Source organism: Hippichthys cyanospilos, chromosome 6, assembly GCF_059441005.1.
Source record: "Hippichthys cyanospilos isolate Australia breed blue-spotted pipefish chromosome 6, RoL_Hcya_1.0, whole genome shotgun sequence".
NCBI classification, from domain to species: Eukaryota; Metazoa; Chordata; class Actinopteri; order Syngnathiformes; family Syngnathidae; genus Hippichthys; species Hippichthys cyanospilos.
The window spans coordinates 5,429,538-5,449,161 of NC_142374.1; the positions used below are offsets into that span (position 1 = coordinate 5,429,538).

Below are 19,624 nucleotides of genomic sequence, written 5' to 3' on the forward strand. Positions count from 1 at the left end.
TGACCCAAATACTGCAAAAGAGTCAAATGGTATGAATGGTTGCTTATCTATATGTGATCTGAGATTGACTAGTGCAATGTACACCACCGGTCGACACAAATTAGCAGATATAGGCTCCAGGCAGTTAGTTGCAGGGCAAGTATAGCGACTAACAACATTTCACAATCACACTACTATTGCGTGGGAAGTGAGCCCACCCTGCCTGGAACAATCAGCCCAATGTGTCACTATACGTCCTATGAACTTCATGGAAAAGAAAAAAGTTTAAAGAGAATTTATTTTTGGAGGAGAGTAAAAGATACATCAATAACAAATCATCTAGTTCTAAATGAACACTTTTAGTCACAACAAATTGATGACGCATCATTACATCCATGGACTGCATGTATTTTTCAGTGAGATTAAATGTGTGCGACCGCTTTGAATTCCGGAGGGATCCGATGCGATCAATCCAGTACTTTTATGCGATGGATCATAAATTGGTCTGACTTATCAAGCATGGAGTCTCTGGAGAACACTGACAATTTGTGGCTGCAGAGGAACACCCATCCCCACCTCATCTGGATTAGACTACCATGAAGGAAAAGAACCTTGCATTTAATGAAGGTAGATCATGCTTTTTGTACTTGATGTTGAAACATGCACCTTAGAGTTAAGATAAGCTGTACACTCTTTCACGTTGTGAAAATCTTCGAAAAATGTCTTGAAAAATGTTCATGTAAAAGCTCGTAACATAAAGGCAAGCGCCTTGTTGTGGGCTCTTTTGGATGGATTGATGTCAGGGCTCATTTTCAGCCGATTTTACGAAACAAAACTATAGACAGGTGATAAATGGCTGCTTTTTTCATGTACATGTTTGCAGCTCACGTCGTTATCAATTTCAATCTGTAAGAAATTGGGTTGATACATTTCAGGAAGAAAGCATGCATTCCTCTCTTTTTGGTGTTTAGGAAAAGGCGGACGGTGAGAAAAGTTGGAGGCGAAAATGCTCAGAGTTCATACTGTATTAACATAAGTCCCATCGTGGTGAGAGAGTTCTGTTCAAAACAGCAAGAGCAGAGAAGACAGAAGCATGATAAGGTAGTATGAGGCTGCCAAATGACTGACTCGCCCTTTTAGAGACTCCTGGTTGAGCTCTCCTTGGATGTGGGAGCCATGCGGGGACTCCGTGGATAATGCGTGACTGTCGCGGTTGGAGCACATGTCATAGAGGTTTCCCGAGAATTGCATCTTCTTTGATTCTTGCCGGAGAGACTCCCAGACGGTCGCTGCTTCCTCTGGACAACCGGCCATCGCCACGTTGGCGCAGGCGTGAAACTCATCCCATGACCTGAGGAGGAAAAGAAAACCGGGAAGAAGTTTGAAACAATTGCCACCATGTGTCTCGTGGGGCTGTTGTCGACTTTTGCATTTTTATGTTAGATATAGTTTTGACCGTTTTTCAAATGACACAAAAAAAAAAAAAATTAGGTGCAACAAAACCTCCTTGACTTCTAAAGTGATGATAACACTACATCTAAAAATAATAAAATGTCTACTTAAGTAATCCTATTATTCATAAAATTAAACTATACCCCTGCAAGCATCCAAAAATACTAAGCAAAAGCAACATCTGTTTTGTCATCATTGCATGTGTATCATGCAATCAGCCTGAATACGCTAATTTCAAAATTGTTTTACAAAGTAAAATACATATTAACAAAATAACAGCCAACCATCAACCTAATTATATAAATATCTACAATACCAATCATAAGTTGAGTAACACCTTCAGATTTAGAAGGGATCTAAATTATTAACTCAAAATTCAAAGTTTGACCTGAAAGTCATTTCAGTCATAAAGTGGCATCCTTCTCTTCCAACTTTTTGAAAACGTTTTGTTTTATTTATTTATTTATTTTTTGGGGGCATAAATCGCACTCCATATGGGTCTTGTATTTCAAGCACCAAGATCCCCAAAAAACTGTGACAGTGTTGTCTTGAATGTAAAGCAAGCCATAAACTCCCTAACATGGTTAAGGATTTGGTCCAAAATCCCAGAAAGGTTGTCATTATTCCAATGTGGTGTAAGAGTGTATCATGCTTACTTGTTTTACGAGTATGCTGCATGTAACTTTTTGCATTTCCAAAAAAATATGAGACCTGCATTAAAAAGTAATCTGTGTAGGTCACAACAGCGAGTTGCCACACAAATCCCCATCGAATCATGCTTTTATTCGGCGTCTGTAAAGTTAAGACTTGAATATCATCTTTTTCTTTTATGGTGATTTATTTTCACATTAGATCTGTTGAACACAAAACCTCAGCAGAAAGACCAACAAATCCACTCAATGAAAAAGGGGGGGAAAACAGGTGGATGAATAAGAGTCCACTCATTAAAAACGGCATCTTTATACAGGCGCAATGCAGTGTTAGAGCTGAAGTTCATGTCCTGCATAATACACACAAATGCCACAGTCGATGTACAGAATTTCAAAAATATCAAGGCACCGTTCCTTTAAATGTTCTCTGGTTTGTTGGGATAACACACAGAAATTACACTTAACAACAATATAAAGTATCCAGTGGTCAGCTTGTATACCAGAGTAAATGATCAGTGCCCACAAAATAACACACAGCCATTAACGTCTAGACTAGAGAGTTGGCAACAAATGAGTACACCCTTAAGGTAAAATGAGGCACCATAGTGAACTTTCAGTCACCAAGATGAAAGATTGTGAGAGCGATAACATCATATTTAACACGCCCCATACGGTGTAATACTAATAAGTCACATGACACTTGGGGAGGAAAATGTCAAGCTGGGCCTCAACTGGGCTGCTTTTTGCACATGGCTTATAGTTCTACCATTTTCAACATCACTTATCCTGACCAGGGTCATGGGGTACAAACTGCCATTTCTTTTCTGCCGCCCCATGAATAAACATAACAAAATATTTACAAAAATGTGGGAGGTGTACTCACTTTTGTGAAATAATGTAGCAGGAACTAAAATACAGTAAAGCTTTTTTAAAGCAAAATCTTCCAAATGCACTTCCACCTAATCACTTTCATGTGTAAGTACTTTAATTATCCTTATCCCCCAGTGCAAAAAATATGCAAACAAATGATAATGAAAGCAAAATTGAGAGGAAGTATAGGTTGTTAATCTCAGTAATATGAAATGAAGGCAGAAATACACATCACTGCACCAGTTTGTCGGCAGTGGGTGATGAACAAACAGATATTTGGTTGTCTATGGTGGCATAGAGTGAGCTCACACCTTAACTATTCTCAAGTGAGTGATCCGACAAACAGTAACCAGATTAGCATGAAAACATACGATGAGAATAGGTCCAGAAGAGTTCCGACCGACACGGAAACGCCGATATGCTATTGGTCTTATACGGTCACAGTCACGGTCTCAGTCACGGAGATGCCGATATGCTATTGGTCGATTAAAGTTACAGTCACGGACTCAGTCACGGAGATGCCGATATGCTATTGGTCGATTAAGGTCAAAGTCCCGGTCTCAGTCACGGAGATGCCGATATGCTATTGGCCGGCGTCACGTCAATCACAGAAATGCCGATATGCTATTGGCCGAACGCCTTCATCTAGCTTGATGGCACAGCTGGTCGGTGTGTTGTGAAGACTTTGCAAACTATATCTGTTAGACATGGCTTCTAAAATTGCTAGTGGCTGTAAAGGAAGAAGTAATAGGATGATGACAATAGAAACCGAGCAGGAGATAATAAAAAAATACAAAGGAGGCGCACGCATAGTTAATCTTGCTCGTGAGTATGGCCGTAACCGCTCGGCAATCTTCTTAGGGCAAGACTTATCTTGCCAGGGGACGGTCCTTGGTCAACAATAAAATGGAGAGGCTTCTTCTATTATGGATTAAAGAGAAGGAAATCGCCGGTGATATGTTCTCGTTTGAGAAAAGTTCTACTTTAAGAAAATAAATCAATAAATTCTGCGGGTTGGTCTCTGCTCCCCTCCGCCTCCACCCAGCTCAAGTCACGTTGCCCCAAAGGTAAATGTCATTTTTCCTTTGTGTATTTATGTTATTTAATTTAACTGTACAGTAAATTATGTTACAAATTTTTAATATGTGTATAAAGTCGTGATGTTTTTACCTAAGGTTTTTGCACGCGTTGCACGCATTCACGAATTAACATAGGTTTGGATTGCCCGTCATACGAGCAATTCGAGTTACGAGCATAGCCGCTGAACGGCTTAAGTTCGTAACACGGGGGCCCATCACTGATGTTCTTCTTTCACAATACCGGTAGTTTGGTTCAAAAACTAAGCAGCCATTGTTGTTTAACAAAACTATTTACATATGATCGCATCCGTGCAGCCCATGCCAAACACAGGTTTGCATGGTCAACATGTAATTTATTCACAAATTAAGTACCTCAACTTGTTAGTCTCTTTAACATCATATGCAAATGTGTATACTATGCTACTTTTCTTAGTAGGTCCATCTATTTGGCGTATGTGGCATATATATACTGTATATCATAATAGTTTTCCTCAATACTCCTGGTGCTATGATAGGAGCTTGTCTGAAGTCTTTTGATCCTACATTTGGCAAATTTGTCAAAGAGATAATTATTCATAGCGCTATTCATAAAACTAATCAAAGCTTGTCTGCACTGGCAAACAAACTGCTGAACTTATTGATTTGACATCACAGAGATAGTTAATATCTATTCATTCTCTTTGCCAGATGAAGAGGAATTGTGCAATAAATTCTCATCAGGAACTGTAAAGAATTTTGATGTGTCTGGTAACAGGTGATTGTGTAATGACTTTAGCTAGTGCTAAATTTTACTTTGGAGGTGATTCTAAAGCACAAAGTCAATACAGTCACTATTATCCAACCTTTTTGCTGCATCCTGGTGTTGTCCAAGTACAGTAAAATGTGTATCCCTTGTTCTGCAACTTGAGTTGACATGCAGCTGTTCTGATTCTTAATAAATAAATTGATAAAAGTGTTTCCACGCAGTTCCTGCATTGTGCTCTTGGACTAGTCATTGCTGGTTGGTGCGATGAATGTCCTACTCTTTGGTCTTTGAACATGCCTCTGGTCAGCTGCAGCGTACAGTATTCACTTCCATTTGCTTTTCACACAGCTGTCGATCATTTTTTGAGACCCACATTGGAATTGCATGGCCAGAATCGCAGAGCTTCCTACGGTCTGACATATCCAATGATTCTTCTTATGACACTACGAGAAACAGGAATTACCGTATTTCTATAAGTACAAGTCAACTTCACTTAAAAGTAGACCCCCCCCCCCCCCCCCCCCCTTCCCCCCTTCCTTTAAAATTCCAATCTGGATGACTTTTACATAATCACGAGTATAAGTCTGGCCTTGACTTTAGTAGTTACCTAGACCATGGCTGTCCAATTAAAACACTTGTGTATTATTAAAATGATGACATTTAGTTATTTTTAGGGACATTTCTACATGGGGAAACATATTGTTGCGGTTATGGGAGGAGGGGGCGGGATGGAAACAAGACAAGTCCAATTTGTTCAAAAAGAGCTCTTCGAAAATGATTTGCTGGTCATCTTTCTTGGGATATTATCCCACACTTTCTTTATCTAAGTGACGATTGTTGCGAGATCAGAGCTTGGAACGTTGCCCTTCGCTGTTTCTCCCCCCACGTGCCGACATCCTTGCTGGCTTAATCAAACAGTCAAGGGCTGAAGGAAACAAGTCAAGCCGTCTTTTTTTTTTTCATAATGCATCAAAGACTGCCAAAAAGCCTCATTGTTGACAAAAAAGAGGCAATGAGGCGGCGCTTGACGAAAGTGTATGTCAAATTGCGCTAAAATTGATGCATACTATATTAATTTAGAGGTATGTATAATCATCTAACCCTTGTAAATGACATATTACTTATTTTGCATTTAAATTAATGTTATTCAAACACAGACGTAGAAAAAAAATAGTCTGTTTTGAGTGATGCGGTTATAAGATAACCCCCTTAAAATGGAGGTTGAAAAACTCGACTTTTACCCCGAGAAGTTCGATAGTTCTAATTCCGATATGCCACGAATATGAAAAAAGTAAACAGCTAACTCTCCTAAACCAATATATAAATTGATATGACAACTGTGTGACTGAAAACTGTTCATTTGTGTAAGAAACTGGCTTGCTGGGTGGACTAAAATGACAAGACTTCGGGACAAAACAATGGGGCTAGCAAAATTTTAGACTCAGGACACAATTCTAAGACTAGGACTGTTTTGGTTAAACGTGACCATCTGGTCACCCTAATTGTGTGAGCCAAATACAGGAGACAGGGAGCACAACAGGCATCCGGAATCGATTGCGTGGAAGATAATTTGCCGTCTTTTGATGTCATTAACGTCATCTCAGTGAGATGTTGTTGGTAAGATGTAACATTTGTCAAAGTTGAAAGTATAATAAAAGTATACCTACCCGCTATATGGATGGATCTAAATTTGCGAAAACGAGGCCAAATAAAACATTTATCCTGCATCCATGCTCGGAGTACTCTAGAAGGTTATTGACAAATTCATCACAGAATGTTTGTCTCTCATGAGGAGTCAGTGACAGTTCGCACAAGTTACCAGACTGAAAGGCCATACTTCACATACGCTGCATGGTGTTGAAATAGGACCATGTTAAAACCATTTGTGTGGTAGTACTCAGTTTTTGTGTAGAAAAAAAAAAAAAAGCTGGGCTTGACTGACACGGGCAAAATGATTAAAGGATTTAATTTGGCTGTTGCGCTTCTTCGAAATCAACACACTCACTGCAGCATGCGATTTACAGCAACTCAGGTCCCAGAGAGTACAATAACACGGAAAACAACATTTTGGATGTGTATGGCAATATTTTAAAAAGAGATGAAGAGCAGAGTGGAACGCCATCAAACTGATCTATTGACAGCCGACTTCAGTAGTGCTAGTTTTTTATTTAAACACAGTAACCTTCAAGCTGTATCTTGTGAGCTCAGCCTGTCTGCCTACAAATGGCTGTTAATGCATCCTAACACAATGTTGGCTATCCTCTCCCAGAGGAAAAATGGCAGAGTGATGATGAGAGAAAGTGAGGGCCAGAGAGAAGGGAGGATTTAGTCAGGAAAACTGAAGCAGATGGTTCTGATAGAAAAAAAATAAAGAATGACACAAAACACTCAAAACCTAAGGCATTTAAACACCTTCCGTGGAGATTAGCGCCAATGAAAATCACATTTTAAGATCATTAACGTGACAGAGTGATATTTGTTCACTTGTTACAACACAAATAAGCAACAAATTAAGCAGTCAACAGCATAATTAGGCATTTATAATTATAATTAGGCATCTACTGTACCTGGTGGTTTGGTTTCAAACAACTTCTCTGAAGTGGAGATGATGGTGTGTGTTAAATGGAAGCAAGATGCATAAAACATTTTTTTTTATCTTTTGCACGCTGAGTCACAAGTGATAAGAAAAGAAGTTTTGCAGCTGTTCCACTTAAAGTTAATGAGAGCCTTTTAATTCAGACTCCAAACTACATTGGCTTGCAAAAGAATGCATTCTTTTTCATACTCATTCAGCTTTTATCATCGCATCCACAGATGTGCACAAACAGTATTTTATCTTTATTTAATGCCATCAACCAATACAGTGATGCATAACTGCAAAGTGAAAAAGATGTCATGTCTGTTTTTTTATGTCATACAATGGTAAAAAAATAGTGTGCCAAACTATTCACCCCCTTAACTTTTATAGTCTCTAATAAAATTGACAGCAAACAATTCTCTTCAAGTCACATTATAAAAATGCTTGTAGTTAGAAGAGTTCATGGAGAATTTGAAGATTTCTTCCTCCCCAAAAACTTACTAAAATATATACTATATACTATAGTGCTCTCTTGCACATAATAAACATTATTTACATGTAATTTGCATATACATCATGTTGTTTTTGTTTCCTATGAACTAACCTTCAGTATGGCTCCCAAAAAACTGAACATTGCAAGTGACCGTGTTGTTAAAGGTAATTATGTACTGTATGTCAAATACATAACAAGAGGATTTGATTGGACAGAATTTGTCGAAACTACTGCCACCTAGCAGCTTGGCATGCTTGTGAATGAATAAAACTGCATTATGCGGACTCGTGTAACAGCAATTGTTTGTTAATAAAGCTGTGCGGATGCAATTTTTTACACATGGAGATGGGAGAATTATCTGGGTTTAAATCGCTCTGGTTACATGTAGACAAGGCCCAAGTTATACTGTATACCATAATTTTGACAGCCCGGCCCACTTCAGAATAGAGTTCTCCTTTGCTAAATAGTTTGACACTCCTGCTCTAAATCGCTGTAGAAATGCATTAATTGAATGCATCAATATGATTATTATCATCTTTGATTGTATTTTTTTTTAAATCACCCCGCTGGCCACAGAACTGTTATTGAGTGGAGGAGAGCACACACTGATATGAACGATCAGACTGCTCTCCAATTAGCCCACTTCACAGATTTGTGATCTCCCCAGCCAATTTTAAATCATCCACCAGCGGAGGTCTCCGGGCAGTTACTTATAAACGTACTTTGCGCACTTCGATCTCCTTCATGGTCTCCAATAAATGCCATGTCAAAGACTGGGATCTCGCACACGGATTTAAAAGGAATGAAAAGAACTCCTCACATTGGCTGAAAAACGAACCCACTGTGTTCACGTCATTACAACTATATACCTGTTTTTAACGGTTCATGTATGCAGAAATACCAAAACCAACACAATGCACCAGGTTAGACCATGCTACCTCAGACATAATATAGAGCCCATAGTAAATGTGGTAAGTTACTGCAAAACGGGAATGCATTATTTATTACTTATTATTTTTACTTATTAATACCATTTCATAGTAATTAGTTACATTACAATATTAGTGTATTTGAAATGTAACACATTACACTACTATTGCATTACTTTTATATTACCGTAATTTCCGCACTATAAGGCGCACCGGATTATAAGGCGCACCCTCAATTAATGACATATTTTAAAATGTTTTCCATATATGAGGCGCAGCGGAATATAAGGCGCACCCTCAATTAATGACATATTTTAAAACTTTTTCAATCACAATATAGTAATACTCAAAGTAATAACAATAATAACTCAAATAATAACTCTAAACTCTCAATAGCATTATAACTCAATGTCAAAATGACCAAACAGGTAATAAGGTAAACAGGTAAAGCTTACTTTATCAGTTCATTCCCCATCTACGGATCCCAATCTCAATATCGATCCATATATAAGGCGCACCTGATTATAAGGCGCACCATCAGCTTTTAAAAACAAAATCAAGGCTTTTAGGTGCGCCTTATAGTGCGGAAAATACGGTACTCTCACCACCATACCTGGAAATATGGATTTGCCTTTCTAAATTGCCATTCAAAAGCATCTTTACGTGGCAATGACTGAAAATCATTTATTCTTGTCTTGAATCTCATTTGGAATGTGCAGGTCCACCAAGGGTAGTGTACATAAAAATAAGAAGTGATGTTTGGAAAGGTTTCTCTTTTCAGATGTCATTAGGGGGACTCGCTTCTTGTCACATACACACATCAACATGCACCTGTACACAGAGTATGTGTGACTTCAAACTAAGAGTCACGCATGCAAACACGCACACACATTTGGAATAGGTCCAGGTCTTAAAGATTCCAGCAGTCTGCCACTGTTTCAGGGAGGACGGTTGCCTCCTTGTTATGGGAGGAGCAGCAGATGGAAGTGTTGAGTGTAAAGGTGTTGATTTTTACATCGGCCCTGCCTGCCTGTTTTCTCATTCAAGTGTGTGTGCTTCTGTGTGTGTATGTTGGATTGAAGTCACAGGTGGTGCACAAACAGCAGAATCACTGCGAGGACACTTAACAGACAAGCATCTGCTTCCAACAAGACTAAAACCTCAAGAGAGTTCTGCTCTACTGCTGCTAACATCCTACTCCTGTCATTGGAAAACTTCTAAACCCCTGTTCTGAGCTTTCTTGTTGCACTTACTTTCCTCAATTGTGGAACTGTCACCAGAAAGGTGCAAAAGGGATATCAGTAAATGTGAGGAGTAGTTTATTTAATATTGTATTGTGCTTCAGAACTATTTAAACCTTTCATTTGAATGGTAGTCATAGATTGTGTCTTCATTTTAGTGGTAGTCTCTGATTGCGTGATCACTTGCCTGACTTTTGCATTGACCACATGGGTACAAGTCACACTTGGGAACAGTGCAAATGTGAATGTGAAAGGTTGTCTGTTGCTACATGTGTCCTAAAATTGAGTGGTGACCATTGTCCAGGTGGTCGTCCGCCATTTGCCCAACATCAATTGGAAAAAGCTCAAAAGCGACTGCGGCCCTGAACAGTTTAAGCGTTATAGAAAATAGATGGATTTCAATATTTAATCTAGTTTGCCTCAGGAAACATACAAACTACTAAATTTTTATTGCTCGGGTGCCAGATTCTGCTTCAAAGAGGAGTAGTCTAATTGGCCATTGTGTAAAAACATTTGCTGTTTGTTTCTGAATTCATGGTTTGAGCATGGTTTTTGAATGATTAAGTTAATAACTCATTTCAAGTACCTTTTCATGATAAAATCATACGTATTAAAACAATAAAAAACCTGAAATATTTTAGTTGGTGTGCAAAGAATTTAAAATATATGAAAGTTGAATTTTTATCATCACATTATGGAAAACAATGAACTTTATATCGCAATATGCAAAATATTTAGTAGGACTGTGTGTGTGCGTGTATGCGCGTGTGTGGGTGTGTGCGTGTGTGTGTAAATGATGTCATCAGAATACGCTCAGCGATAATGTCATAATTGTATCCATATGCAAAGTTTTTTCCATCAAACTGTTTCGGTCAGCACAGCTTAAAGAGAATGTGAATACACATTAAGAAGTAATTGTTCAATGGTTCGCAATACAATTCTGAATTTTATTATGTTTTACAATTGCCATTCCAGTTAGAGAGTAACCTTTAAGCTATATAACTGTGTCTTGTTGCAACATAAAAACTATTTTTCATCAGTACCTCTCCCGTTCTTTCTTAAGCACAGCAAAAGGTCACTGTTTAATTCCATTGTGCATCCTTAGCCCCTTATATTTCCTTTTTACCTCTCCTGATACACAGCCACCAAGAAAGATTATAACTGCACAATACCTATTGTGAAGATGAGGAATAAAAGCAAAGCTGCACTCCTGGGATGCCTCTGACAATGCTGCAGCCTTGGCCTAGATGCAGAATGCACTTTCTTAGTGAGTGTACACTTACAGTGGCTCAACATGTGTGTGTTCATTACATCTGTCTCTGAAAGAAACATGGAACACTTCAGAAGGAAGGATGCAAATGTGTAAAATAGATGCAATAGGAAACAAGGACAAATAAGTACAAGAGAACGAATATTCTGAGCGAGAAAGACATTTTATGGTAGGAACATTAGGAGAACAGCTTGGGGGAAAACATGAATGTGGACAAGTGGGTTGTGTGAGTGCTTTAACACCTCTGTCATTACATTAGGCCCACTCCGGCTAAGGTGGCTGAGTTTCAGGATAAGTGCTTTAATTGGTACCTCAAGGAATAGAACCAACTGAACAATAGTGAAGGGGTGCGATACGGGTGGGCTGCAGGGTCACGGTAACTCACGACTACTTTCTAAAATCAGCTTTTTGAAGATATTTTTGCTCGTAAGGAAGCAGTGTGAACCATTCCATTAACCACTCTTTCCACCACACAATTCACAACATTGATCCCCGGGTTTGTTTGATGGATGATAAGTAATCCGTACATTAATCACAGGATATCTTTGGTCAACTGACAGCAATTTAGGTTCATCATTATTTTAATCACGGGTCAAATGGCCCTTAAATGTCATACAGTTAAGATGTATACCAAAATCCATCCATTCATTTTTTTTCTCGCTTATCCCGGTACAGGTTGCATGGACAGCAAGCCAAGCAGACAAATGCAGACTTCCTTCACCCCACTTCATCTGGCTCTTCTGAGGGATTTCGAGACCTTCTCTGGCCAGCCTCAGGAACAGTTTCACCAACATGTTTTGAGGACCGTGTTTCTCGGGGTGTCTTCCCTGTGGTACATGTCCAGAACACCTCGCCAGGGAGGCATCATGATGCTTGAGCAACCTCGGCTGTTTCCTTTTCATGTGGCATGACAATGGCTCGATTTTAAAGCTTTGTTTATGCTTGACACATGAGAGTTCAGAATCTCTCCGGCACAATTTGTGCAGCATTTTACACTCTGTGCGGCTCACCCCGTAGTTAGCCGATATTCTCCCAAACTATAGGGGGATTTGAAAGCATCTACGGCATATGAAAAACACAACACTATACCAGAAGTAGAGAATCCCAATTTTTACACCAAGATCATGCTGACACTGGCTTGCCCACACCAAGTGGAAGAACGCTTGTTGTCAACTACTGCCAAATAGGAAACCTATATAAAAAGTTAAATATGAATATTAATGAATGAATTACATTAAACAGGAATTTACTACACTAAGTGAAATATAATATGCTGACCAAAGTGTGAGACCAATGCAAGGACGAGCAATCCTAATCAGTTGTTGACAACATTTTGGTCACAGTGGTCTTTATCTGCCAAATTATATCGGCAAACCCCCGCCAGCAGTAGTTTGTCGACTATGTTTTACGTATGGGAGTTTCAGCGCGGTTAAGAACCTACCGGTGTTACACTTCCAGGTGACTGAGATTTTCACTTGATGTATCTCTATGGGAGAGCCAGAAAATCGGTGTCTTAGTTCTAGAGATTGGTCTTGGTCTCAACACCAACTTTTAAAGGCCCCAGTGTCATCTTGTAATGAAGGCATTTTTACTCTACCTTGTCTCTGTCTCGGACTACTCAGATAACTACAATACTTCTACTATTACAGTGTTCCCTCATTTTTCATAGTAAATTTGGACTGGAAACCCCCTGCAATAAGTGAAATCGCAAAGTCAGATTGGCTGCATGCCAGAAATTGTACATAGATACATAAAGTGTTTAATAAAACCTTACCTATCGTTCTTCTCCATGACCAGTGATCTCCTAACTGTAGAATGGAGTTTGAACAGGCATGTGTTTCTTTTCAGGCAAAAACGTAATCTTCTTTTACAACATACAGCCCACCAGAGCTTTGTAAGCGACTGCTATCTCTCCCTGAGTTTCCGCAGCCCCGAGCCCCACTGGACCACCATTCCAAACTTCTTAAAGGGCCAGGCTTAGGATGAATTCATTCCTGTTGCCATAATCGGGAGACACAGGGGATTCTCTCTCCAGAGCTGAAATTGCCCTCAGGGGTTGCAGCCATCGCATGTTGACTAAACTGGAGCGCGTACCAACAAAAGACAACGGGGAGTTCTCAATGCAGCAGTTATAAAGCCCCCACATGCATGTCCACACACACACACACACACACACACACACACACACACACACACACACACACACACGCACACACACACACACACACGCACACACACACAGCTCACCTGTAACAATTATGAAGAGGTTCAAGTTGTTGCCAAGTCGTCACTGTTAATTATTTTGGGTCAAATCTGTAAAATGGTGATTAGTTGAGTTTTAAGTGCATTAAGTGCCTATTTTGTGACAGAACATGTGCAAATATTAACAGGCTATTGTGCTATGTTGAAATCACCTGCAAAAAATTATATTGCCATGCTCATTCATGAGGGTTTTTGTCACTGGGTGTTTATGCTGGCATTTCACTTATTCACTTGATTTACACAAGGCAAGGAGCTTCGCTAGTGCTATATTAAGACCGATTGTGAACATTTGATCCGCCACAATCTAGGCTTGTCGTTGCTGGATGTTAATGCCAGCATTTAGCCTGTTCCCTTAATACACACAAGGATGGGAGCTTTGCTTAGTTGTGCAATTTACAGTGGCTCGGGAAAAGAGAGCACTGGTGAGAATTTTCACTTCTTTTTTGTAACACTGGTGGCGCTTGCTTGACAGAAAAAAAAAGGTTCCAATGTCGCAATGAAGTGGCTGATATTGTGCTAAATATTTTGGTTATTATTGCAATATCACTATCAAGCTGTTTAAAAAAAAAAGGGAAGTAATTAATGTACATGCCAGGTATCCCAAGTTCCTCCTCCACCATTCTACAAGCCAGGTGAGTGTGCTTATGTGGCCAGTGGTGAGGCCGTCAGGGCCAGCAAGGCCTTTTCGGCGAGCCTAAAATAACCTGATATTATCATAACTATAATAAACTATAATCATTGTAATAACTATAAAGCCAATTTCATTTTACATTTATTTTTATTTTGTTCATATATATATATATATATATATATATATATATATATATATATATATATATATATATATTCTGTTCTTTTCGTGTCATTTTATAGCCAGTTACCCTCCTTGCAATGCTGTAGTTTTACCGTATTTTTCAGACTATAAATTGTAACATTTTCCTCATGTTTTAAGCCCTGCAGATTATAGTCCAGTGCGCCTTATCTGTGTTTTTTTTTTTGTTTGTTTGTTTGTTTTGTTTTTTTATTTTTTTGGGCTAGCCACCAGCAAGCAAATGTGTGTACCTGTTCAAGGTGTCAATTTATGGAACAACTATCAAATAGAACTAAAAAGATGTGATTCAATGACTGTGTTCAAAAAGAGTTAAAACAATATATTTTGAAAAAAATATATGTCTAAATTAATCAGAGAATGTATAAAATTTTGGGTAAATTCGTGATGTGTAAATTTTATGTACAGTACACAGTATATGTGATTTTATTTATGTATTTATGTTAGTATATGAATTATGTAGAATGTGTCATTATGTTCACTAAAATAAACTATCAAACAAAGGGAGGTAAAAAAAGATGCTATTGAAGTATTGATTTTGATTTTGAACTTCTATTTAACTAACAGATCCATCCATCCATTTTCTATAAATATGTTGTGACTAAACATGCAGGCATGTTCAGTCTGTAAAAGAGAGGATATTGTTCTTGGCAGAAAATTACAAAAAAAAAAAAAAAAACTACAAAAAAATCATAAAACTTCATATACCATCTTATTGCATAAAGATCTGATGTTATTACTTACTTGTTGGCTTATAGTCCAGTGCGGCTTATCCGGGACAAAAATCTTTTTTTTTTGCTCATATTTTGCTCCTGCGGCTTATATACCAGTGCGCCTTATAGACCGGAAAATACTGTATGTTATAGTTTTTAGCCAATTGGAATTCAGCTAACTTGTGTCGCTATGCTGTGTGAAATCTGCTTTCGTCATAGGCTAGGGCATAAGCTTCAACAGGGTGCGGGCATCTGCGCAAGCGCATCTAGATATGTTAGTGGCCCTAATGCTTAAATAGACAGCTGCAATAGTCAATCGAACCATAAGTTCGCCATCTAGAGGCCTCAAGTTGAACATGATGTGACAGGATGCTCACTGCACAAAGGCGGTTTGATATTGATCCACCATGTTTGATGTTGGAAGTAATTAAATAAGTTATTTACAAAAAAGAAAAAAACGTGTTGCTCAACCATAACCTAAAGGCAACCATGAGGCATAGTGTACATCGAAGCCAGATCGGCGGACATTTAGCAGGAAATTCAAATCTACTCCCCTTTTTTTTTTTTTTTTAACCCACAATGGCTTAAGAAGAACAAAATAGAAATTGCACCGACATGACTTTCACCAGTGGCGTCCATGTCAATACAAAAGGATTTATTATTAAAAATTTTGTATTTTGTATTTTGTATTAAAAGAAGTGGGATACACGTGTTCTTGTGAATCAAGATTTGATGTATTTTTTTTCACCTTTAATATGTTTTCGTAATTTTAGTGTGTTCACATTCATCCATCCATTTTCTATAGCCGCTTATACCCACAGAGGTCGCAGGCTTGCTGGCGCCTCTCTCAGCTGGCTTCAGGCAGTAGGCGGGGGAAACCCTGAACCGGTTGCCAGCCAATCGCAGGGCACACAGAGACAAACGACCAATCACGTGCCCAATCACACCTAAGGACAATTTCGTATGTCCAATTCACCTGCCATGCATGTTTTTGGTTAGTGGGAGGAAGCCAGAGTGCCCGGAGAGAACCCACGCGGGCTCTGGGAGAACATGCAAACTCCACACAGGAAGGCCGGAGCCAGGTGGATTTGAACCGGGACCTTTGAACTTTGAGGCGGACGTGCTATTCACTGCGCCATCGAGCCGCCCTGTTCACATTCAATTAGTAGTAAAAAAAATAACAATAAAATGCTGTTCTTATATTAAAGTGTGATTTGTAATTTAGCGTACAGTCTTGTTAAAGATTGCCTGCTTTTGGTGACAAGTTCTGTCTGGGTTTTTCCTGTAGTGGCTTTATTTCGTGGAGTTTGACTTACTACTGTATTTTGCTTTTGAGTTCATGTTGTTTTTCCCTGGCGTCTGTCATTAGTGTATTTTGTGTCACCTGTCATGAGCGTGTTCAAGCTCTCGTGTAGCTTTAGTGTTTCATGTTTCGCCCAGCTTCTGCGAGTAATGAATCGTTTCATTGAGCTCATCTCATCCTGCCTCCTTGCATTTTGGACCCACCCTTCCACATCCGTTGCCAACATGCCGCACTGACATCACACTTTGGTGGACTTCATAAAACTTTGTGGACAAATAACTTCAAATTATTATTAATTATTTTAAGTTCTGGCAGTATCAACTATAATGATACTGGCAGCTGTATCTTTATATTGATACAGCTTAATTGATAAGTTTCAATTGCTGATGCGGGTTTATTGACGTTTACATGCCCCCGTGTAGCCCAGTATTGCGTACGTTGCCTTCTGAGGGTGTAAAACGCACAGTCCGCCATGTATGTGGCTCTGTTTTCGTTTTGGGAGCTCAGCTGGGTTTGTTGTACAGCTCTTGGGACCCGTAAATCGACCGTCTTGATTAATACCTGCTCCTGCGTGTGTGACGTTGAATGTTCCCAAAGCTGATTGGCTGTCGTGATGCAAAGGCCGACAAAAGTTATATTTATTTAACTTCGGTGAACAGTCAGGCAAAGTTTTGCGTCACTTTCTGAGTGGCGTTGCTCCATACGCGTCCTTCGCCTCATCCAACACACTTTCGCGTCATGTTGCATGAGCTACATTGACTCCAGTTCAAATGTGTTGCTTCCTTTGCCATCTACGCAGTCGGTCTTAACGCAGCATAGTGTTCTCCACTAGACTAAGCATGGGCATGTTATTGGAGTACTACGGGTAGGCACTGGATTAAAGCAGTGATGTAAAGTGTCGTAAACACTGAATCCATGGTATTATACAGTAAATATATCATGGTTCACATGTATTTTGGGGGAAAGAAAAAAAACGCAAGCCATGGAAGCCAAACAAAATTGAAACACGAAGTGGCAAGGGAACAACAAAAACAAAACCATCCAACATTGAAAAAAGAAAAAATAATTTGTCAAGTCTACAATATGCATTCATTTTCATACTTACATCAATTTCTTGCATAATGTCTTTCACTTTTCTTCATTCATATTTCATCTTTATTACTTTATCCTGTCTTCAAGTGTTAAGATTGATTTAAGATTGACATGCGTCAAATGACATTACTTCAGCAACCACACCCCTCCGCGCGAGTCCACTCAGAACAGAATTTCCGCAACACGTATCTTCCGGAATTTCTTTACGAGTGGACAGCAATCTATTGTTTATGGAGGTTCACCCGTACAAACATATTTATGATTCGTCTGATAAAGAATACCATGATCTAAATACCGTAAACAACTCCTGGCGAGCACCACGTTGAGGAGAGTTGAGGATTCTGTTATAGAGTAATGTTGTTTGTATGCTGTAGAGTCCACTTCCTGCCACCTAGAGTATGGGAGAACATCGTCTGACTGCGGGGAAAAGTATAAAGTGCTGCAAAAGCCGTGCCGGCGCGTCATGTATAAACAAACAAGATTTTTCCTGCGGGCTTATTTTCGCTTATTTTCGCCGTAGTGACTTTCAGTGCAACACAAATGCAGAAAAAAAACGTATGTTATGCAACGTATGTTTGTTGTGTGAGGTTGTAAGTAAGAAAGGCTTCAATGCATGGATTTTTTTTCCACATTGTTTTTTTTTTATTTTGGCACATGCATGTTTCGTTGTAGAGGAGTTTTACTGTAATATGAAAATAATTGAGATTTGTTTCATTGCACTATTTAAAAAACAGCGTAGTAGAATTAGTTTCAAATGAAAAAAAAATACACGTATGACGAGTTACCTTGAGAAAATGAATGCCTTTCCTGCCAGATTAAGTGTGCTTGGGTGTAAACCCCTCCTACATTATGTATTGCGCAAGGAGTGCTTCTCCTAGTCCCTTCTGTTAAACAGTCAGCTTTACACTACAGACAGTTTAACTGTGTACAGTGCCATCCACTGAGTTTATTCCATTTGCTGCTTTTAGCTTTTGTACCGTACAATTTCATTTGACAGTAACACTGCACTTAAATCAGTGATCTTTTTTCAAGACATCCTGAAGATCTTTACCTTAGTCTATGGCTTGTGTTCACGAGAAAATAATAGAGATGGAAAAGATGGATAAAAGAGGTATGTATAAATAGAACAGTGAATAGAGATGACAGAGTGAGTGCGAGGGATGACGAATAGGTACAGGATATGGAGGACTGCAGCGGTAACTGAAAGGAGACACAACAGGGATGAGAGAGGTTCATCTTAAAACAGTGCAAACAAAAAGAGGTTAAAAGGGGCAATAGAAGTGGGACTATGCTGCTAAAAGAAATAACTGTTAGCCATGAAAGATGGTCTTTCGATTTCTGTTTTTCAAGGTGTATACTTTATAGAACTGCATAATAAAGTAAAAAGAAAAACGGCACTTACACTTCCTTAGCCGGCTCACATGCACCAATTTGTGAGATGCCCAATTACTTCTCTGTGGTTTAATGGCCTTTCGCTTGATTCTGAATTTTGTATTGTGAAATAAGAAAGACACAGTACATGAGAACAAAGTAATTTAGCGACAAAAACTCTCTTGCTTTGCTGTTAACAGATCACATTGTTCGAATGTTTTTCCAATTACGATAACGACGTAGAAGCATCCATACATTTGCTTTATTTACAAAGTGAACAGACATTTAGATAATTAGATGTAGTTAACCAAATGTACACTTTCATTCGGATGATACTCCTACTGTGTGGACTTATGGGTCTAAATTTCTTAATTGCTTGTTTTCATTGGCTGGCAGCCACAGATGGTGAAGTGATGGTAAAGTGGCACACTGGCCTGACTTCCATGCAGGCAGCTTGGGTTAATTTCTCCCTCGGTGACAGTGTAAATGCTTGTCTCTCTCTATTCTGTGCCCATTGACCACTCATAGATGTAGTCTGCCTTTCACACAAACTTAACTGGTATAGGGTCCAGCTTCTTGTGATCCTGAAATGGATGGATGTTGGCTGCCACTAATCGTGCCCTCTTGTGAGCCAACCCATATCTCAATGGTTGCTGGTTAAAAGTAATATCCACAGCAGATTTGGTTTGCTCAACAACTCTGCATGTGGGTGTTTCAACAGGATCATTACGTCACTTGTGTACTGACTGTTATTGATACCCTAGGGAA

At 39.1% G+C, this 19,624-nt stretch overlaps 1 protein-coding gene across 1 annotated transcript in view; it reads right to left on the reverse strand.

Moving 5' to 3' along the window:
* Window positions 1–259: 259 nt before the first annotated feature.
* Window positions 260–19,624, reverse strand: part of nrn1la (neuritin 1-like a) — a 69,096-nt gene continuing 49,731 nt past the window's right edge. Inside the window, exon 3 of the mRNA XM_088417425.1 lies at window positions 260–1,330. Coding sequence (XP_088273551.1) covers window positions 1,042–1,330 — 289 coding nt within the window. The 3' untranslated portion in view covers window positions 260–1,041. The remainder of the gene's footprint in view (window positions 1,331–19,624) is intronic.